The 21,587-nt window shown below is 51.8% G+C and overlaps 2 protein-coding genes and 1 long non-coding RNA gene across 3 annotated transcripts in view; 2 read left to right on the top strand and 1 right to left on the bottom strand.

Moving 5' to 3' along the window:
* Positions 1-3,630: 3,630 nt before the first annotated feature.
* On the top strand, positions 3,631-5,885 carry LOC149995126 (uncharacterized). Its single transcript, XR_016507909.1, has 3 exons — positions 3,631-3,720; positions 4,532-4,650; positions 5,860-5,885. It is a non-coding gene; the product is annotated as an uncharacterized LOC149995126 (long non-coding RNA).
* A 61-nt stretch (positions 5,886-5,946) lies between these two features.
* Positions 5,947-8,070, top strand: LOC149995125 (myosin-11-like). The gene is made up of 4 exons (XM_090259127.1): positions 5,947-6,012; positions 6,299-6,472; positions 6,800-6,973; positions 8,065-8,070. Exons 2-4 carry the CDS (start codon positions 6,368-6,370, stop codon positions 8,068-8,070), a joined length of 285 nt encoding a protein of 94 aa, XP_090115253.1. The 5' UTR covers positions 5,947-6,012; positions 6,299-6,367.
* A 2,834-nt stretch (positions 8,071-10,904) lies between these two features.
* LOC149995124 (myosin-14-like) overlaps positions 10,905-21,587 on the bottom strand; it is a 71,565-nt gene continuing 60,882 nt past the window's right edge. The window contains exons 33-39 of the mRNA XM_090260512.1: positions 19,611-19,823; positions 17,708-17,920; positions 16,793-16,954; positions 14,922-15,050; positions 14,228-14,316; positions 14,017-14,140; positions 10,905-11,139 (exon numbers count right to left, since the gene is read on the bottom strand). Of these exons, the coding sequence (XP_090116638.1) occupies positions 10,927-11,139; positions 14,017-14,140; positions 14,228-14,316; positions 14,922-15,050; positions 16,793-16,954; positions 17,708-17,920; positions 19,611-19,823 (1,143 nt within the window). The 3' untranslated portion in view covers positions 10,905-10,926. The remainder of the gene's footprint in view (positions 11,140-14,016; positions 14,141-14,227; positions 14,317-14,921; positions 15,051-16,792; positions 16,955-17,707; positions 17,921-19,610; positions 19,824-21,587) is intronic.

Here is a 21,587-nt window from a genome sequence, read left to right as displayed (position 1 = left end):
GTTAGGTCTTGTTTTTTATCCAGTCTTTCTCTCCTTTGATTGGACTGTTTAATCCTTTCACACATGGTACGCTTATTGATAGAGTTTATGTCTGATATTTTGGTTTCCATGTCTCATATCATTTTTCTTCCTTTCTTCTTTACTGCTTTCTTTTTCATTAAGCAGATATTTTTATTGTGCTATGTTAATTCTTTTACTGGTTTTTTTAATCTATATTTTTTGAGACAGCTTCTTAGTAGCTTCTCTAGGTCTCCATTATAGATTTTACCAGACTCTACTTCAGATTTATAGTATCTCAGTTCCAGCAAAATGTAGAAATGTTGCACCTGTACAATTCTAGTCCCTACTCACTGTGTTTTGTGCTGTTGGTACATGTATATGTAGATGTATAATGTTTATGCTGCATGCCCATGCCCATCAGTACATTGTTATAATTATGACTTTTTATAGTTCTGTGTATTTTAGTGAAGCTGAGAGAATAGAGAAGAGCAAGTACTTTTATGGAGTTTGTTGTATTAATCCCTTTATTTAAGAATTTTGTTTTCTTTCTTTCTGTGAATTCAAATTGCCACCTGGTGTCCTCTCCGTGCTCCCTTGTCCCGCCCACTGTTACTGGGAAGTGTGCAGCTTTGTCCCCGCCTCCTGCTGTACACGGCTCTTTCTGTAGATTAGAGGTCCAAGAACACAAACACGCACGTATGATATATGTGTTATGTATGTTTAGATATACAACATGTAATAGATACATGGCCCTGGCTGGTTTAGCTCAGTGGATTGAGCGTCGGCCTGCGAGCTAAGTGTCGCTGGTTCGATCTTCCAGTCAGGGCACATCAGAGAAGGAAAACTCTGACTCCAAAAAACCTCCGCTGCCTTGCGGCATACCTCTTCAGGGGAAAGGCTAAGGGAGTAAACCCCGACAGAAAATCCGGAGCCGGAGTCCCTAAGGCGGTTTGACGTTGTAGTCAACACCGGCAACTCCTGCGGCGCACCTGAAGCCAAGCTGTATTGACTCCGTCTTTCCCTTGGATCCTTCAGCTGCGAAGAGAGGGGGGGTCTGCTGCATGGGCAACAGCAGACCCTCCATATCACCCTGCCCAGGCTCTGTAGCTTCAACACGGGAGGAGACAGATACCGTGTCACTCCCGAGTCGGACTGCACAGCCATTCTCGGCGGTGCAGATAGACTCTTAGGAAGCTACACCATCGTCTCTCGAGACGGACGGCTGCCGACGACGACGACTCTTAGACGCATGGATGTGCTGCTCACCTCCTGATGAGCCCACAGTAAGGTGAGAATGTCCTAAGTCGAAAATGCACTTAACACAGTGTGAACGTCATAGCGTAGCCTAGCCAACCTGAAAGGTGCTCAGGGCACCTGCATTAGCCTACAGTTGGGCCCAACCATCTAACACAAAGGCTATTTTGTAATCAAGTCTCGAACACTTCGTGTGATTTATGTAATTGTGGCTTGTTGCCTTCCTGCTGGACAGTGATCTTGAGTTTCATCTCAAGGGTAATTGCTTTCTCACCAGAAGCAGGAGACACAGGCAGGTGTTTGTAGACATGATGGGACAGGAAACCACAAAACACAGTACCCCCAAAATGCAGGCAACACAGCACCCTTAGACTATGGGCTGTTTACCCTTGTGATCAGGTGGCTCACTGGGAGCTGGTTCTTAGGGGAAAAAAAATCAAAATTCAAAATTCGGAGTATGGTCTCTGCTGGAGGTGTATCTCTTTGGCACCATTGTAATTTTTTTTTTTTTAGATTTTATTTATTTATTTTTAGAGAGAGGGGAAGGGAAGGAGAAAGAGGGGGAGAGAAACAACAATGTGTGGTTGCCTCGCGCATGCCCCCAACTGGGGACCCGGCTCGCAACCCAGGTATGTGCCCTGACTGGGAATCGAACTGATGACCCTTTGGTTCACAGGTTGGCGCTCAATCCACTGAGCCACACCAGCTGGGGCACCATGATTGTAAATTTGAAAGATTTTAATTTGAACCATCATACGTTGGGGGACATCTGTACATCCTCATTCATGGTTTCTGTTCTTGGGAATTACCCCCCACCCACATTTATTTGTAACCCCAATACTCCTGCATTTGTGGTCATTGAGGTCATTCACAGAGCGGGGGGTGGGGGGTGGGGGGGGAGCTTGAGTTGCCCAGTGCACACTCACAGGGGTTGCCCAGCCGTCTTGTTTCAGCTCTCGTATTGTACACCAGTGTCCTTTGTGTGGTCGGTGGAGTTTTTCACGTTTTTGTGCTTTTTTTCATTGTGATGGTGAATTCTCTGTCTATAATGCCTTCCAAGCATAGCGCCGAAGTGCAGGGTAGCACTCCTAAGCACAGGGCGGCTGGACTGTGCCTTACGGAGAAAATACGCATGTTAGATGAGCTTCCTTCAGGCGGGCGTTACAGTGCTGCTGGCTATGAGTTCAATGTGAATGAAGCAACAGTGTACCCCCGGGGAGGGGCAGAAGCAGGTGTACAGCTGTGAGTACGCGCAACACGGACTTTATTCTTGTATTGTTTATTAATTATATTATTTTCCATATAAATAACTGTAAACATAATTTTGTCCCGCTCTGTCTATCAATGAGGTGTCTTTAAATGGAAACACACATTGCTCTGGCTGGTGTGGCTCAGTGAATTGAGCCCCGGCCTGCTAACTGAAAGGTTGCCGGTTCAATTCCTGGTCAGGGCACCTGCCTGGGTTGCCGGTCAGGTCCTCAGCTGGGGTCGTGGGAGAGACAGCCAGCTGATGTTTCTCTCCCTCTCTATCTCCCTCCCTTTTCCTCTCTCCAAAGTAAATAAACAAAATATTTTTTAAAAAATAAGCAGAAACACACGTAAAACAAAGTGATGTATTGATCAGTCGATGAAAACGTTGTGGCCAGAGGCTCACAGGAACCAAACCCTGTATGTCCCCTTAGGAGCACTCATTCGCAGTCACTACGTCAGTGTTCTTGGTGACTTTGTGGAACATTTCTGCAGATGACGAGAATCAACTGTCCTTCCTGTTTTCTGCCTTTTGTACACAGAGTACGCCATGAACACCCTTCTGCACCTCGCACCTTTCACTTGATAGTTCAGAAATCCTTCCATACCGCTCATCCATTCTCAAAGTTCTTCTAAGTCTTATCGGCATCATTTCATGAAACAGACAGTATGAGCAGACACTGAATGGTCATACCGTGAACCTCGAACACAAAATACAGGATTCACTTATCTGTTCATGTGTTTTAAGTCCTGCCCAGTGTCACATGTGAATTTTAAGCTCAGGATGGTGCTGTAAACTGACATAGGATTTTTTCTTTTCAATCCTCACCCGAGGATTGAGGGTATGTGTATTGATTTTAGGGAGAGAGAGAATAGAGAGACATCGGTCAGTGGCCTCCCATACATGCCCCGACCGGGGACCAAACCTAGGCACGGGCCCTGACCGGGAATCGAACCCGCAGCCTTCTGGTGTACAGGACAATGCTCCCACCAACTGCACACCCCAGCCAGGGCTGACATGGGATTTTTAAGCTAGATTTCTGAAGGGACAGTGAAGACCACACACAGTGTCTGGAGCCGTAGTGATCTCTCCACCCCCCCCCCCCCTCTGCCGCCCCTTAGCCATGCTGCGGATGGTCTCTGCGGTCCTTCAGTTCGGCAACATCATCCTGAAGAGAGAACGAAACACCGACCAAGCCTCCATGCCAGACAACACAGGTGACACCCCCTGGCCTGCTGCCCAGCCCCGTGACCCTGCATCCCTTGCCCCACAGACAGAGCACCCCCTCCCGGCCGGGCCGCTCTGACTCCCTGCCCTTCGCTGAGTCTTCAGCATTTTCTCACCCTTCTTCTGTTATAAAAATATGTGATCCCTGCTGAAAGTCTGAACAACACCAGCCTGCCAAACAGGGGACAACAGGGTCCCCGGTCGTCCCAGCGCCTTGGAGAGACCTGCCATCAGTGCTGGGCACATCTCCTCCTGGCCTCTGTGCTTGCATATGTGTATATTTTTTCCTTTTCAAAAGCAGGATTATAGTTGATATTCTTTTTTTTTTAATCAAAATGGAAATAGTTCTGCTTCCTAATTATTATAAAATAATATGAGCTGGATGGGGAAAAATCTGACAGACAGAACAGTATAAAGACAGTCCGTTCTTTGATTCAAAGTGAAATACACGTATCATGAAATGCATGCCTCAGTTTAACATGTCATGAGTTTCCAACGTAATGAGGGTGGAACAGCCATTCAAATGGATGAACTCTGCTCCTCTAACCAATCCCCAAGTGCTGGACGTTCAGGTTATTTCCTGGTCATGTCCACTGTAAACAATGCGGTGATGAACATCCCCGTAGTCCAGTTTTGGCTCACCCGGGATTATTTTCGCCCACTGGGGGTCCCAGAGGAGACTTGCGGGCCAGAGGATGCGCACACTGGTAGGACCTGTGCAGCCTCCGGGGGGAAAGGCCGGGCAGCCGCGTCCTGGGACAGAACGCTGACCCCACCCACCTCGATGCCTGTCTTCCTCAGCCGCCCAGAAGCTCTGCCGCCTGCTGGGACTCGGGGTGACGGATTTCTCCCGCGCCCTGCTCACCCCCCGCATCAAAGTTGGCCGGGACTACGTGCAGAAAGCGCAGACCAAAGAGCAGGTGGGCGGTGTGGCGGGGGGTGGGGGGCAGGTATCGGGCTCCCGCCGCCCTCCGACTCCGGCGTCTAGGAAGTGGCTTATGCCGTTTTTCCTCGCTCGCTCACGTAGACTGGTGCTGGCTGCTCAGTTACCGGCTCCGGACTAGGCACCGGGAATAAAAGCAGCAATAGAAACGTGGAACTCAGGCTGTAGTAAGAAAACCTAATAAACGAAGATTAACAGGATGCTTGTAGACAGGGGTCGACAGGGGTGCCGTCTGCCAAGGAGGGGGTTGGGGGGGGGTCTGGCAGGCCCTCTCCCAGCAGGTCACGTTCCAGCCAAGACCTAGACCGTCCAAAGTGGAGGGCATAGCCTATGTAAAGGCCCTGGGGTTGAAACAAGCTTGGCGAGATGGGAACACTAAGGAGGTGGGTGAGGCTGCAGGCGGAGAGGTTGGTAGGGGACAGATCACGCAGGGTCTTAGGGGCCACCCTAAGGAGGTGAGTTTTATTCAGGGTGCAGCAGGAGGCCAGCGAGGGTTTAGGCCAGGGAGCGATTTGATTCAGGTTGTTTTTTTATAAAAACCCCCTTGTCTTCTGCATGGAGCGTGGAGTCCCAGGGGCGCAGGTGGAAGCAGGGAGTTGGGAGGAGGCTGCCGCCATAATCCAAGCCAATGACAGTGTGGCTCAGACCAGCGGGCAGGGCTAGGGGTAGAAAGAAGTTAACATGGGCTAGTGGTTTTCAGGATCCAGCTCTTGGGCAGAGGCCTCTGCTGGGCCCCAAGCTGGGTGCTCGAGGCCCTGGGATGAAGAAGACACAATAGGGGAGGCAAGGACCAGAGACTGGAGGTCACACTGGCCGTGATTCTGCTCTCAGGGGAATTACTATTAGGATCCATTTTACAGATGAAGAAGTTGAGGCACAGAGAGGTTTATTCACAGCCTGAGGTAACACAGCCTCTAAGTGGCAGGAGCAGGATTCAAACTCAGGTTGTTGGGTCCAGAGTCCACCCTCTTAACTGTTATGTTAATTGTTCCAGGAAGTGGGGTCAGGAGGGCAGAGGATTAATGAACTAATGAGCCCTGAGGACTTCAGGCAGTGCCTGGAGCACAGTAGGGCTGAGGAATGGAGGGCTGCTGTTAATGTCATCTTGAACCATGGTGGGGGCCCGGACAGGCCGGGCCACTCATGTGCAGGCTGGACCCTCACTATGCATCCCATCTGCATGCAGGCTGACTTCGCCCTCGAAGCCCTGGCCAAGGCCACCTACGAGCGCCTCTTCCGCTGGCTTGTCCTGCGCCTCAACTGGGCTCTGGACCGCAGCCCCCGCCAGGGTGCCTCCTTCCTGGGCATCCTGGACATCGCCGGCTTCGAGATCTTCCAGGTCTGTGCTGTGTGCCCCGCTGGGGCCTGAGGGCGCCATCACGCTGCCCTGTTCCCTCCCTCTGTGCCCCTGCCCTCCTCACCCCCTCCCTCTCAGCCTCTGTCCCCCTCCCTCTGGGTCCCTGCCCCACTTTCTCCAGGTCTCTGTCCCCTTGTCTCTGGGTCCCTGTCCCCCTCTCTCTGGGTCCCTGTGCCCCCCTCTTTGGGTCTCTGTCCCCTGTCTCTGGGTCTCTGCCCACCCCCCCAGGCCCCTGTCCCCTCTCTCACGCATCCCCTCCTCCCTGCAGCTGAACTCCTTCGAGCAGCTGTGCATCAACTACACCAACGAGAAGCTGCAGCAGCTCTTCAACCACACCATGTTCGTGCTGGAGCAGGAGGAGTACCAGCGCGAGGGCATCCCCTGGACCTTCCTTGACTTTGGCCTTGACCTGCAGCCCTGCATCGACCTCATTGAGCGGCCGGTGAGTGAGCCCGTGGCCACTCCCTCCTCGCAGCCCTCGCCATCTCACCCCGCCCCCTCCAGGCCAGGAGCCAGCCCCTCGCCCAGCTGGCCTCAGCCTCCGCATCAGTTACGTGGAGAAAACGACGTAGGTCTGTGTGACTGGTAGCAGATCAGGCCCCGGGACACGCCCGCCACAGGGCCTGGCTCCAACCACGGGGCTAATCCTGGCTGTTACTAACTGTGGTTCTCCGTCCAAGTGTCGCTTACAAACACTAAAAACCAGCCGCAACCTAAGTGTCCAGTATTTGGGGATCTGACCTACTCTCCCCTTCCTGTCAACGGTCAGGCCAACCCCCCTGGACTCCTGGCCCTGCTGGACGAGGAGTGCTGGTTCCCGAAGGCCACGGACAGGTCCTTCGTAGAGAAGGTGGCCCAGGAGCAGGGCGGCCACCCCAAGTTCCAGCGGCCGAGGCATCTGCGGGACCAGGCCGACTTCAGCGTCTTGCACTATGCGGGCAAGGTAGGGGCGGGGCCCGCCTTGGGGCCTGCGGGTGGGAGTGGTGACAACCTGGCTGCAGATGTGGGGAAGGGTGCAGAGGGACGGCAGGGCCACCGGGTGTCCACTGGGACAGGACACAGCCAAGGCAGGGGCCAGGAAAGCCCAAGGAAGAGTGAGAACTATCTGACGAAGTCAACAAAGGCTTCCTCAAGGAGCGGGTATTTGCAGTACGCTTTGAGGGATGGAGAGGCGTTTGCCTGGAGGAGAATTATGTGCATTTTATCCACTCATTCAGCAAACCCGTGCCTTCTTTTTTTTTTTTTTTAATTTTTAAAGTTTTTATTTATTTATTTTTAGAGAGAGGGGAAGGCAGGGAGAAAGAGAGGGAGAGAAATATCAGTGTGTGGTTGTCTCACTCACCCCCCAACTGGGGACCTGGCCCACAGCCCAGGCCTGTGCCCTGACTGGGAATCGAACCAGCGACCCTTTGGTTTGCAGGCCGGCTCTCAATCCACTGAGCCACACCAGCTGGGGCTAAACCTGTCTTTTGTGCACTCAGCCCTGTGCTGAGCAAAGTTGGGGACCCAGGTCGGACATGGTTTCTGTCCTTACAAAGTTCCTTATCTGGAAGGGAGGCAAATCCAGACAACCGGGATGTAAGGCCAACAAGCGCCTTCATAGGGGCAGCGAAGGGCAGCGTCAAAGCCGACGCCCAGAGGAGGGAGGAACACCGGGGAAGTGTCCCCAGGGGAGCGTAATGCTTGATCTGAAATCTAAACCAAGGGTCGGCAAACCTTTTTTGTAACTGCTTCCCGCTCTGCGGGCCAGACACTGCCTGTCACAGCTACTCAGTTGTGCCGTTGCAGCGTGAGGGAAGCCACAGGTAACACATAAATAGATATACTAACGGGGGCTGCATCCCAATAACCCTTTACTTACAAAAAGAGGTGGCTGTCTTGACTTGGCTTGGGGGCTCTACGGTGTGAGACCGCTGGGCACCATCCAGGTTCCTTGTCTCTCCTTTGCCACCCCTCCCCCTGGCCTGTCAGTACCCGAACCCTGTCCCATTGTCCCCTGACTTCTGTCCTGTCCCCTCGTCTCTGTCCTCACAGCCCTAGCCCCCAGCTCCGGCCCCGTCCTCTCCCACCTAACCTTCCCTCCACCTGGCTGGGGATTTTCTTTCTCCCTCTGTATTTTGTTTCTCAATTTTTTCCCTGAGTGTCCACGTCCTTGCGACACTCTGGAAGTGCGAAGCTCCCCCCTCTCCCTTCTCTTCTCCTCTTCTCACTCACATGCTTTCCTCGGACAAACTCCCTTGCCCCACGTTCCCACGATCATCCTCAGGCTGCCGTCTGCTAAATCTGCCTCCTGAGCTCCGCCGTGGTTCAGGCCCTGGCCTCAGTGGTCCACCAGGTCCCGCACAGCCCTCCTGTTCCCCGCTGGGCTCAGCACTTTCTCCCAGACCTGCTCCTCTTTCCGGTTCCCTGGGATCCACCTAGATCTGCAGGCCAGATACCCGGAGCCATGCTCACCTGCTCTCTCCTCTCAGATCCGTTCTCTCCTGTCTCAGATTTCTCCATCCCCAAGGCCCCGGCTCACCGGTCCTCTCCCGAAGGGGCCACCACATCCAGGGTGAAGTCCTAGCAATGGGCACAGCAGCCCAGATGTGCTGAGAGGCAGGCACAGGGACGGGGAAAGTGAAAGGGCACCGAGCCATGGAAAGGGATGCCAGGAGGAGAGACCCCTTTAGCTACTGGTCAGCTGGCCATGCCTGGCTGCCAGGGGGACTTGTAGCAGATCACTAACACCCTCTGAGCCTCGGTTTCTTTGTCTGTATAATGGGGGTAGGGGCCACTAGCCTCTGGAAAGCCTCCCCAGAGACCTCTAACTACAATTCCCATGAGGCCCTGGGTCCTTGGCCAGCCCCATGGCCCAGAACCACCTTTTCCATGAACTCTTGGGGCCAGTTCCTTCGGTCTGTGCCTGAGACCCCTCACTCTCATCATGATCCCCAATGAGTTCAGCATCTTCCCCCAACATCCAATATTTCCCCAGTCACCAGGCCTGAATCCCAAACACTGTCCTCCTCCTACTGCAACTCCCCAGCCCATCAGCCCCCAGCTCCATCCATCCCTTCTGCCCCTGACTTTCTCTTCTTCATCCTTCTTGTCCATTCCCATGGCCCCAGCCCCAGCTTGGACATCATCCAGCCTTCTCCCTGGCCTCCCAGCTCCCAGACTCTCTGTCTGTGCACAACTTGGCTCCAGAGGTCTGTCTATACCTAGCACTGGCCCTGTCCCTCCACAGTTCCCAGCCCCCCTGTGGCTCCCCATCACCCCAAGGACAGAGTTCCTCAGCCTGGCATTCGAGGCTCTTGCTCCCTGAACCCTGTCCTCAGTTGCAGACTCCTAGGACCAAACACAACTCCTCCCAATGCCCCTCACATGCTCCCCGAAAGCTGCCGCTCTGCAGGGGACTCCATGCCCTGGAAACGCCCCATTCCTGTCCAGCCCAGCTCGAATGCCTCCTCCTTCAGGAAGCCTTTCAACATCAGCCCTTCTCCAGCTGACCCAGCTTCTCCTTCAACTATGCTCCCCCAGCCCTACTAGTTCGTAGGATCTCTTCTTGTCGCCCTGTCCATTTCATAGGTCTTTTAGGGTCAGGGGACAGCCCTGGGATCAAAAGGAGGGATGTACAAAGACTTATCAGTAAAGAAAGCTCCTGTCCTGGCTGGTGTGGCTCAGTGGATTGAGTGCCGGCCTGTGAACCAAAGAGTTGCAGGTTCGATTCCCAGTCAGGGCGCATGCCTGGATTGTGGGCCAGGTCCCTGGTTGGGGGCGTGTGAGAGACGAGAGACAACCACACCTCTTTCTCTTTCTCTCTTTCTAAAACTCTCCCTACCCGTCTCTCTAAAAATCTTAAAAAAAAAAAAAAAAGAGGTGGAGTCCATTTCTCCATTCTCCTAAATCTGAGCTGGTTAAATCTGAGCTGGCCATGTGCTGGCCGTGTGACATGCTTCAGCAACAGGATGCAGCAGAAGTGACATTATAGCAGTTCTGAGGCTAGGCCTTTAACACTTTCCCTCACTCTTGCAAGTGTGACTCTGCCACGTGAACAATGCTGGGCCAGCCGGGAGCAGAGACAAGTTAGCCTAGTTGTCCTAGGCGAGATCTGAGACATAGGAGAGCCTGGCCAAGACCAGCAGGCCAATCCAGCTGACCCTCAGGTGAGCAAAGGTGCATGAGTGAGACCCGCTAGGCTCAGGTCAGCACACACCACCAGCCAGTCCAAAGACTCATGACCAATAACACACAGCTGTTGTCCTGGCCAGGCGGCTCAGCTGGTTGCAGGATCACCCCGTAGACCAAAAGGTTGCAGGTTCAAACCTAGTCAGGGTGCATATGGGAGGCAACCAACTAATCTTTCTCTCTCTCACTCGCTCCCTGTCCCCTTCCTCTCTTCTACACTCAATGAACATATCCCCAGGTGAGAATTATTTAAAATATCTATAAAAAAAAGACAACAAACTGTTTTTTTAATAGAGCAAAAGACTTAAGCCGGCATTTATTTCATGAAAGAGGGTATCCAAAATGCCAGTCAGCATATGAAAATGTGTTCAATCTTATTCTGCATGTTGTAAATGCTAATTTTTAATGGACTTCATTGGGGTGATATTGGTTAATAAAATTACATAGGCTTCAGGGTAGCTGTTGTTGTTTTAACCCACTAAGTTCTAGGAGGGTGTGTTATGCAGCAATAGATACTCTAACCGCTGGGCAACTGTTTAAATCGTACTTGTGGTGAAAAGGCAGGTACTTACAGCCCAAAGCATCTTAAGTGATAAAGGAACTCAGCAACCATTAACATTAGGAAGTCTGCGAGATGTTTCTAAGCCAGGTGTTTGTGATACAACTCCCCTTCATCCCATTGGCCAGATGTGGGGGTCACCCTCCAGCTGTGCACCCCTCCCCCACCTACCTGGTCTCCTGCTCCAGCTGCTCCTCAGCCTGGGCCAGCTTAGACTCCAGGCTGGCGATGGTCATCTTCTGGCGGGCTCGGGCCCCGGCGTCCTCCTCGCCCAGGCGCTCCCGGAGCTCCTGGACCTGCCGCTCCAGCTGCTGCCGCCCGCTCTCTGCCTTGGCTGAGAAGCTGCGCTCAGCGGACAGCTCTGAGGTCAGCGACTCCACCTGCAACAGTGACAGCAGGATGTCACGGTAGGGCCTCAGAGGGGAGGAGGCAGGTAAATTCAGGCACCTGCAATGAAGTGGGCTGATGATTGTTAAGTGCAGAGCACAGAGCCTGACACGGACTCGACAGTCAACACAGGCTGGGAGTGTGCATTTTTCCAGTCTGACTTACTAGCCAGGAGGGGCACCAGCCCCAGAATTTCATTTTTGTTTTTTTAAATTATAGTCCTGACAACCGGGACCATTTTTTGAAAAATATTTTCTTTATTTACTTTTAGAGAGAGGGAAAGAGAGGGCGAAAGAGAGGGAGAGAAACATCGATCGGCTGCCCCTCTCGTACATGCCCCGAATGGGGACTGAACCCAAAACCCAGGCATGTGCCCTGACCAGGAATCGAACCTGCGACCTTTTGCTTTGTGGGATGATGGTCCAACCAATTGAGCCACACCAGTCAGTTCCCAGCCCTGGGTTTTAACCTTTTGGATAGATTTTTGCTATTTTAGTAAGTCCACAGGACTATCACAGACTTGTTTAAATGCTATAAAGTCTACTTCTGACTGTGAATGAGTCTATTTGAAGGGTTATCACACTTTTTTTGGCAACAGGGTCATCTGGGAAACTTGTGAAAAAAATGCAGACCGAGCAGCCCCATCCTCCAGAGATTCTGCTACAGCAGGTCTGGAGTGCAGTCCATGAAGGCCCTTTTTGAACAAGCACCTCAGGGGGTTCTGAGTGACATGCAGGATCATTTTGAGAAATGCTGCCTCAATGAACAGTAGCTACTACATGGAGAACATGTAAACACACCTGCAACAAGAGCCCCTGTTTATTTATTCAGCTCATACTCCAGTGAGGCCCTGTGCCGGGAACACAGACATGAGTCAGATCCAGTCTGATTCATACTTTATATCAGCCTCACAGGAACTCATCAATGTGGTGATCAGCATTTTCTTTTCTTTCTTTTTTTTAAAAGCTCTTAATTGGCCCTGGCTGGTGTTGCCCAGTGGGTTGAATGCCGGACTGTGAACCAAAGGGTCCCCGGTTTGATTCCCAGTGAGGGCACACGCCTGGGTTGTGGGCCAGGTCTCTAGTTTGGGGGTATGCGAGAGGCAACCACACACTGATGTTTCTCTCCCTCTCTTTCTCCCTCCCTTCCCCTCTCTCTAAAAGTAAATAAATGAAATCATAAAATAAAATGCTCTTAATTGGAAAGTAAAACTGTGATAGTCAAAAACTGATCAAATACATGACTTTATGAGTTAACAAAAGGAAAACACCACTGCCATCCCCTCTCAGGTCAAGAAACAGAAGTTGGCAACTCCAGAAGTCCCCACCTGTACCCACCCCAATAACAGCCACCCCCACCCCCCTAAAATAGCACACTTTCCTGGCTTTCAGGGTAATCACTTCCTCGCCTCTTTCCTGAGTTTTATTACTCAAAGGTTCATCCCTAGATCTTCTAGTTGAATCCCACCAATTAAAAAATTATATGTATGTCTTTTATTACTTTTGAAAATATATTTATTTATTTGGGGGGGGAGGGAGAGACAGAGAGAAACATCGATCTGCTCCACTTATTGATGGATTCACTGCTTGATTCTTATATGTGCCCTGACTGAGGATTAAACCTGCAACCTTGGTGTATTGGGACGATGCTCTAAGCTACCTGGTCAGGGCAAGTATATGTATGTCTTTGAACTCTTTCTCTCTCTCTTTTTTAAGATTTTATTTATTTATTTATTTTAGAAAGAGGGGAAGAGAGGGAGAGAAGCATCCATGTGTGGTTGCCTCTCACACACCCCCAACTGGGGACCTGGCCCACAACCCAGGCAAGTGCCCTGACTGGGAGTCAAACTAGTGACCCTTTGGTTCGCAGGCCGGCACTCAATCCACTGAGCCGCACCAGCCAGGGCTCAAAATGTGTCTTTAAAAATTAATGAAATAATGGAAACATAGGTCTCTCTTTGGAAATCCCAGCCCTCTGTGGTCTGTCTGGCAAACTCTTAACTTCTTATAAGACCTCCTCAGGCATCACCTGCATCGGGAAGTCTTTCCTGATGGTCCCCAGGCTCCAGGCTGGGTCAGTGTCCCATCTAAGTTCTCTCAGTGTCTTGTGCTTCCTCCATGTTCGTTAGTATTTCTCTGTTGGGGTACCCTGTCTCCTCCATGACACAAGGATGTCCTTAAGCACAGGGACCCGAAATGACCCATCTCCAGGTCCCCAGCATCACCCAGAATAGGACCGGGGCCTCTAGAAGCCTCAGAAAATATTTTATAAATAAATACACAAATGAAAATACACTTTTCTCTGTCTGCCTAGCTCTTACTTATGCTTGAAAACCCCAGCCGGCCCCTCCCTAGCCAGGAGGCTCAGTTGGTTAGAGCATCATCCTGACAGGCCACAGTTGTGGATTCTCTCCCTGGTCAGGACACATACAAGAAGCAACCAATGAATGCATTACAAGAAAAAAAAAGCCAAATTTCCTTTCTTCCAAATTCCAAATGCTTTCTTGTGATTCTTGTGGAGACCTTTCCCTTTCTGTCTCTCTCTCTCTCACCTACTCTACCTCCCTCACACCCAGAATACGTCTATTGTCACACATGCCACTATAAATGTCACCATGTAGTTCCATGTCTGTTTCCCCAGGGAATTCTGCAGGACAGAGACCCTCCATAGTTCACCTCTGGATTCCACCCTTGAGAAGCCTCATAAATACAAGTAAATGGAGGCATCAATACCTCCCCCCTTCCTTGAGAACTTCTATTCAGCCTTCAAAACCCAACTCAAACATTCTCTTTTCCTATGTCTGTTGATTAAAGGTACGGTCCCAGGTTGGTGGGGACCTGGGCTGGCAGGGGTGACGGGGAGGTGCTCACCTGCAGGAGCAGCTTCCGGTAGCGGTCACTGAGCAGCTCTGCATTGCTCTGCTCCTCCTCCAGCTCCTCTTCCATCTGCCCCAGGCGCCCCTCCAGCTGACGCTTCTCTTCCAGAATGGCTGCCCTACGAGAACGTGACCGTGGGTGGGGGGTGAGATGGCAGGATGGCCAGAGGAGGGCACCCTGCCCCACATTCCCGTGGGCCACTCACTTGCTAAGGCTGCCGTTGGCCACTTCATCTGCCATCTCGTCCCGTTCCTGCTGGGCCTGCCGCCGGGCGCGGTCTGAAGCGGCCAGTTCCTGCAACGCAGACACGGCAGGGGTGGTAAGTGGGGGTGAGCGGGGGGCTGCTGGGCACCAGCCTCACTGCTTCTCACACCTCAAGTCTCTCGGCCTTTTTTTTTTTTCACTGCACATGAACATGCCGTCCCTGGGTGACTTTGGCGTGAACTTCAACCTACAGACAGAAGCCTCCTAAATTGGCCCCCTAGGCCCTTCACCCTCCTCACTGAGCTCCAGTGTCTCCTTTCAAAACTGCTCCCCCTATGGGTGCCCCCAGTCACCGTGGCTAGACCTCCAGGTCTGTTCTCACCTCCTCTGACCCCTTACTACCCACAGCCATGTGCATCCTGTCCCTTCACTCTCTGCCTCGGTCCTTCCTCCATGTTCCCACAGCTGGACTTCGGGCTCATCCTCTCTTCCCGGCCTCCCTGCCTCCAGCTCCCTCACTGCTGCCCACCCTCCATAAGGCCCCAGAGCAGACCCTGCCTGTCTCCTGCTCAGCGCTCTCCCAGGGCTCCCTAATGTTCCCAGGCCGGGTGTGGGTGGACCCCGCCCGCACCCACCCCGGGGCTCCGCCCACCCTCACCCCCACTTTCCACCCGGACCGCCCCTCCTGGCTTCACCTCCTGCAGCCGCAGCACCTCCGCCTCCAGCCCTTTAAGACGCTTGTCACTCTCCCGGTTCTGGGCAAAGGCCTCCTCCCGCGAATTGCGCGATTCCTCCACTTCTTGCCACAGCTCCTTCATCTGGGCCTGGGCAGGAGGAGCGGGTGGGTGGGTCCGCCAGGTTCTCACTCACAGGGAACACCCCCCCTTGCAGCAGCCCTGTGGGGGCTCCTCAGCTCCCCTAGATCACTGCAGACCTGGACTTCCCCACCTGCCCACAGCGGCTTGCTGTGTGACCTTGAACCAGAGCTCTCCCTCTATGGGCCTCAGCTGCCTCCTCTTTAAAAAAAGAAGTCCCTTAACATTAAAGTAAGCCTAAAATAGTTATAATATTTGGACTGTGCAGAAATAATAATGATGCCAAATACTCGCTGATATTTACCTCGGGCCAGGCCCTGTTTTATATACATACTGGCTCCTTAATCCTCACAATGCCAGTTAAGGGGGGAACTGTTTTCTTCCCTGGGTGGCAGATGGAGGAACTCAGGCACAGAGAGGTTTACAAACGGCCAGGGTGGTAAATGGCAGAGCCAGGACATGAACCCAGGCTACCTGGTTCCAGGGCGTACCCTTCTAGCTGCTTTGCTACCTGGCTATCCTACTTAGAATGTGTAAAAATGCCAGCATAGGGATTTCTCTTCGAGGGTGCTTAAAATAAAGAAACATAAAACTCAAACCACCATTTAAAAACCCACTGTGTCTTTACAACAGAATAGTGCATAGCTGTTAATAACTATAGTGGGGACTGCAGTGGGCTTGAGAGCAGTAGGACAATGATCACTGTTATTATTATTACGTGCTTGAGCCCTGGCTGGTGTGGCTCAGTGGGTTGAGTGCAGGCCTGCAAACGAAAGGCTGCCAGTTCGATTCCCAGTCAGGGCACGTGCCTGGGTTGCAGGTCAGGTCCCCAGTTGGGGGCGCACGAGAGACAACCGATTGATGTATCTCTCCCTCTCTTTCTCCCTCCCTTCCCCTCTAAAAATAAAGAAATAAAAACTTTAAAAAGTTATGTGCTTGATAATAATAGCTTTTCTGTGTAGGGGTTTTTCTCTCAGTGATGACAGAGAGGCAGCTCTGACTTTCTGGGAGGGATCTTTCTATCCCACTGCTGCCCAGTGGAAACATATTGCAAGGACAATGCTGTTTACACTGTCCAGCAGCCACGTGAAAAAGTAAAAAAAAAGAGGTGACATTAGTTTGAACACTACCTTAGCCTAATACATCCAAAATGTTATTTCCATTTATAATAAAAAATATTGAGCTGTTTTTATTTATTTATTTATTTATTTTGTACTAAGTCTTCAGATTCAGTATGCAGTTATACCTGCCCACATTATACTTGCCCAATAGCCACACCGCGCTGGTACCCACTGTATTGGACAGCCCAGTTCTACACTTTTTTTTTTTCTTAAGACTTGGCTCTTTAGAGCACTTTCAGGTTCACAGAAATATTGGGCAGAAGGGTATAGAGGTTTCCCACATACAGAGCCAGACATTTGTTACAATTGATGAACTACCTTAATACATCATTATCTAATATTTTTTTCTAAAACAAGCATAACTTTCATAATCTTTCATAACGGGGGGCGATGCGGAGGTATTTCCCTTTCAAAAATTAAATAAGATGGGAGAACTGGACTTAAAAATTAAACACTTTGAATAAAGGCAATAAAAATATAAAAAGAACCAAGTGAGCCTTTGGGGCATGGGTGTTTATAAGGATGATGACTCCTCTGGGTGCTGCTGGTGGGGTGCAGAGGGAGGGGCTCCGGCCGGTCACCCCCGCGCGGTGGGGCCGCCCATCCCCGCGCTTCAGCCCCGCCCCTTACCTGCATCCTGCGAAGCTGCTTCACCGCCTCCTCCTTGCCCTGCCCCGCGGCCGAGATCTGGGCCTTCAGCTCCTCCAGCTCCGCCTCCAGCTTCTTGCGGGCGGCCACCGCCAGAGTGCGCTGCTTGCGTTCCTCGTCCCGCTCCACCTCTGCATCCCGCAGCTAGGGTGGGCGAGGGCGGGCCGGTGAGTTCAGGGCACAGGAGCCCCAGGTTCCCTCTACGCGTTCGGGACAGCGTGTCCACGCTCCAGCCCCTGCCCAGGCCTGCAGCCCGGTTCCTCCTGCCCCTGCCTCTCCCCACCCCAAGCCCCCGCCTCTGCTCCCATCTCCCTGCTCCAGAAGGGTCTCTCTACATCAGAGTTGAACTTGCCCTTCGCCTGCTCATGGCCCTCCTGTGGCTCCCCGGTGCCCCACCCCCCAAGCAGGGGGCAAAGTCTTGGCCCTGCACCCATGGCTGGATCAGGGGAGATAAAAAAACACCCAGAGACCCCAGCCTGGGTCACAGGTTCCATTTCTCCTTGCAGGCCTCCCAGCTCCAGTCTCTCCCCCTGCAGTCCGCTGCCCACGTGGCCCCGGAGGGGTCTTTCTGACTCTCAGAGCTGACCTGCCCCTCCCATGTGCAGCACCCTAGGGTCTTGCCCGCTGCAGCCCCTAGGACTGAAGAGAAATGAATCAATGTGCAGGTGGCCCAGCGGGTCAGCGAGCCCGTGATGAACGCACGGGGATGTGGGGGCGCTGTGGGCTGCGGTCACCATGGGGAATGGGCTGGGGAGCAAGAGGCTGGTGGCCAGCAGATGGGACTTGAGGAGAAACACCAGGGAGCAGGTGGGACCTCCGGCCCTCCTGCTGCCGGTAACCCCCAAGGCCCAGCCAGCTGGACGGTGCCCTACGGCCTCCCGCGTGGCCTGCTGGTACCTGCTTGGCCAGCTGCCGCCGCCTCTCCTCCCCGGCCTCGTCTCGGCCCTGCAGGTCCCGCTCGTGCTGTGCCTTCAGAGCCTGCACAGTCACTTCCAGGCGCAGCTTGGCATCTTCGGCGGCTGTCAGCTCATCCTCCAGCTCCGTCACCTGCGTTCGCAGGTCACTGGCTGCCTGTTCTGCCACCCGGCGGGCTCGCTCCAGCTCATGCACCTGGTGGAGGAGGAGAGTGAGCACGGGGCAGCAGGGTCCCTCGGACAGACCCTGATCTGTCCTAGGAGAGAGTGAGGGGACCCCAAGTCAATGGGCCCATCCTAGTTCGTTCATTCATTCACTCATTCAACATTTCCTGGGCACCCACTTACTACGTCTCGTTCCGAATCATGTACAATGTTTTGTTAAGAACCTAAGCACGATAATTCTACTATCGGGAGCTCTTGAGAGTCCAGTTCAAGTCTTAGGTCAGCTGACTCTCACACATGGTGGACTGTTTTGGATAGTGAGCTCACTTCCCTGGGACTTCCCCTTTGGGAATGCTGCGTGGAAATGGGCCGAAGGTGTGACCCCAGAGCTGTCAGGGTTTGTTTCTACCAGACCGTCTCCACTCTCTCCTATTTTTTTCCAGCTTGGGGGGTACCCAGACTTTTCAGGGAGGTATAAATTATTTAAAAATCCCATATGCCCTGTGGAACAGATCTGGGCTCACAAATTCTCAGATACTCTCTCCCCCACCCCCGCCCCCCTCTCTGTCACCTCCTCAGAGACACGTCCCTCGGCCGGTCAGGGCCTCCCTGCTGCCCATGCTCCTGGCACTGAGTCCCTTTCACCTCAGCTGTAGTCACTTGGTCATGTCACATGTGCTTGACTGTCCTTTTGTGCGACACCGGCCTCCCACACGGGACTGAGGCTCCACGGGGCAGGGACTGTTTCTGAGCAGGACCACTGCTCAGCGACCACTGCTCAGTGACAGGGTTGACTTTTAGCCCTTGCAAGGGACCACTGGTCTGCCCTCCTATTTGGCACCTGCCAATCCACTTTGTTTGCTTGAAGGAATCAAACTTTGTCTCATCAATATCTTATTCCCCAAAAAGGTCACTACAAAGAAGAGGCCTTAGTAGTTGGAGTATGAGTTGGATTTGGGCTCCAGTATCCCTGGGGGTTCAGGCCAAGTCTGGGGGTTCTCTCCAGGCCTGGTTAAAAGCTCTATTGCATCAATGCCAGAGGCCAGGTGCTCAACTAAACACGTATGTGCCAGTGCCTCCAGTCATCAGTCAGGTGGCCTCTGTCTGTAGGCCCGTCATGGCTGGTGCCCCACAGACATATTTACTGGGTAAATGAAGGAAGCATGAAGTGGAGGGTGGACCTTTCAGAAGGCTGGGGCACTGGCTGAGTGAGGGGGCCCGGGAACAGGCCTGGGGTACCCCTCACGGGCCCTGGAGGGACGGATGCGTCGGGGGAAGACAGAGACCTGTGTGGCTTGGGGGTGACGCAGCAGGTCTCCTCACATTGTGTGTGTGTGTGTGTGCGCACGCGCGCACGTACATACTCATGTTTGGGGAGTGGTTCTCAGCTTCTATGTTGCAGGAAATTTTCTTCATGTTTTCTGTCTCTTGAGTATTCACACATATATGTGATGTGATTCCCATGCTCTACATTTACATGGGAACATGTATGTTTGGTGAGCAGACCTCATGCTTTGTGTGTGAACATATGTGTTTGATGGAAGATTCTCATGGTATGTGTAGGTGAACACATGTGTTTGGTCAGCATCTCTGCCCCTGTTCTGTGCTTGTGCATGAACACACACTTGGATGAGTGGGTCTATTCATGTTCTGCATGTGACAGCACAAGTGTGCACACAGCTGTCACATGGGTCTCTCAGGGAAAGGGGACCCCCGCTCACGCTCTTGCCGACGTCATCCTTGCTGCTCAGCAGGGCCTCCATCTCAGCCCGTAGGGCCCGGTTCTGTCGCTCCAGCTCCTCACGCGCTTCCTGCTCCTCCTCCAGCGCCCGGGCCAATGACAGGGCCCGAGCCTCACGCTCCCGGCCCTCGGCCTCCACCCGCTCGCGGTCCTCCACTGCCCGCAGCACAGCGGCCTTCTCCTCTGCCAGGAGCTTCCGGGTTGAGGGAGATGGGGTGAGGGAAATAGATTAGCTGAAAGGAGTGTACAAGGGGATGGGGCAGCCAGGGACAGAGACAGACAGACAGAGGCAGAGACATGGAGGGACGCAGAGGATTCAAGCTGCAACGTGTCTCACACCAGCTCAGCTCTTGAATAGATCAAGCTCATCAGCCCCTCACTCTAGATACAGAAAGAGGAAAGGGTGTTTCTTCTTCTTGGGGTAGTGGTAGAAAAAAAATACACCTATATTTTAAAAGTGTACTTCAACCTTTACTGTTTTAAGACACAGTCATTGAGCCCTGGCTGGTGTGGCTCAGTGGACTGAGTGCCAGCCTAAGAACCAAAGGGTCGCCAGTTTGATTCCCAGTCAGGGCACAAGCCTGGGTTGTGGGTCAGGTCCCCAGCTGGGGGGTGCATGAGAGGCAACCACACATTGATGTTTCTCTCCTTCTTTTTCTCCCTCCTTTCCCCTTTCTCTAAAAATAAATAAATAAAATCTTTAAAAAATAGTAAGACAAGATCATTGAAAACAATAAAACTTACAATGCAGGCAAAGAAGGGAAGAGAGTGGGACTCAGTCAAGAGAAAAATCAGTCCATGAAAACAGATCCACAGACGGCCTAGATACTATCGCAGAAGGACTATGATAAGTTTCAGGGCAAGATGGAGACTATGAGTGAAGAGACTGGGTTATCTCAGGAGGGATTTGAAACCATAAAACAGAACCAGACAGAACTGAAAAATAAAATAAGTGAATCCAGAAAGTCACTGGATGAAACGGAGGGCAGACTGGACGCAGAAGAATTCATACACTTGAAAACAGGTCAATAGAAATTCCCTAACAGAGCGAAGGAAGAGCAAAATGAACAGAGCTTTAACCACCCACGAGACAGCACCAGGCAGTCAAGCAGACATGTGTTTGGAGTCCCAGAGGAACCGGAAGAAAACCCAATGGGATCTATAAAAAAAACTACCAGCACTAATAAGTGAGTTTAGCTAGACTGTAAGAAACAGTATCAATATATAAAAATTGATTGCATTTCTATTCCTTAGCAATCAGAAATTGAAAGAAAAACAATAGCATTTAAAATAGCATCAAAAATATGAAATGCTTAGATATAAATCTGACAAAAGATGTGAAAAATGTAACCAAAAACCAGAAAACATGCCTGAGAATAAGTTAAAGAAGATCTAAATAAACAGATCATGTTCCTGGGCTAGAAAACTCAGTATTATTAAGATGTCAATTCTTCCCGAATTGACCCATAGGTTCTACACAATCTCAAATCAGGAGGATTTCTGTGGTGTAGAAATGGACAAACTGATTCTAAAATACATAGGGAAATGCAGAGGACCTGGAAGAGGCAAAACAACTTCAAAAAAGAAGAAAAAAGTAGAGAACTAACACTACCCGGTTCTCAGTATCTACGCAGAAGCAAGTGGGTGGAGCCTTTTCAACATGTAGTGTTTGAGCCATTGGATATCCATATACATTAAAAAAATAACCTGGAGCCATGGTAATATGAAAAAGGACTCAGAGTTGATCATAGACCTAAATGTAAAACCTAAAGCCAGGAAACTTCAAGGGAGTAAACAGAGGAGGCATCTTTGTGACCTTGAGCTAGGCAAAGATTTCTCTCAAACACAACACCAAAATCATAACCCATAAAACAACGCATTAATAAACTGGACTTCAGGGGGGAAAATCAGGACAACTGTAATAGTATAATCAATAAAATCAATCAAATAAAAAAAT

This window comes from Furipterus horrens, unplaced genomic scaffold, assembly GCF_987537825.1.
Source record: "Furipterus horrens unplaced genomic scaffold, mFurHor1.1.pri manual_scaffold_13, whole genome shotgun sequence".
Classification (NCBI taxonomy): domain Eukaryota; kingdom Metazoa; phylum Chordata; class Mammalia; order Chiroptera; family Furipteridae; genus Furipterus; species Furipterus horrens.
Note: the sequence above shows the minus strand (reverse complement) of the source record. Positions and strands in the feature narration are given on the sequence as shown.

Coding starts and splice junctions, on each gene's coding strand:
- LOC149995125 (XM_090259127.1), top strand. CDS start 6,368: ATGTTCGTGCTGGAGCAGGAGGAGTACCAGCGCGAGGGCATCCCCTGG. Junction 6,473..6,799: donor TCGACCTCATTGAGCGGCCG/GTGAGTGAGCCC, acceptor GTCAACGGTCAG/GCCAACCCCCCTGGACTCCT.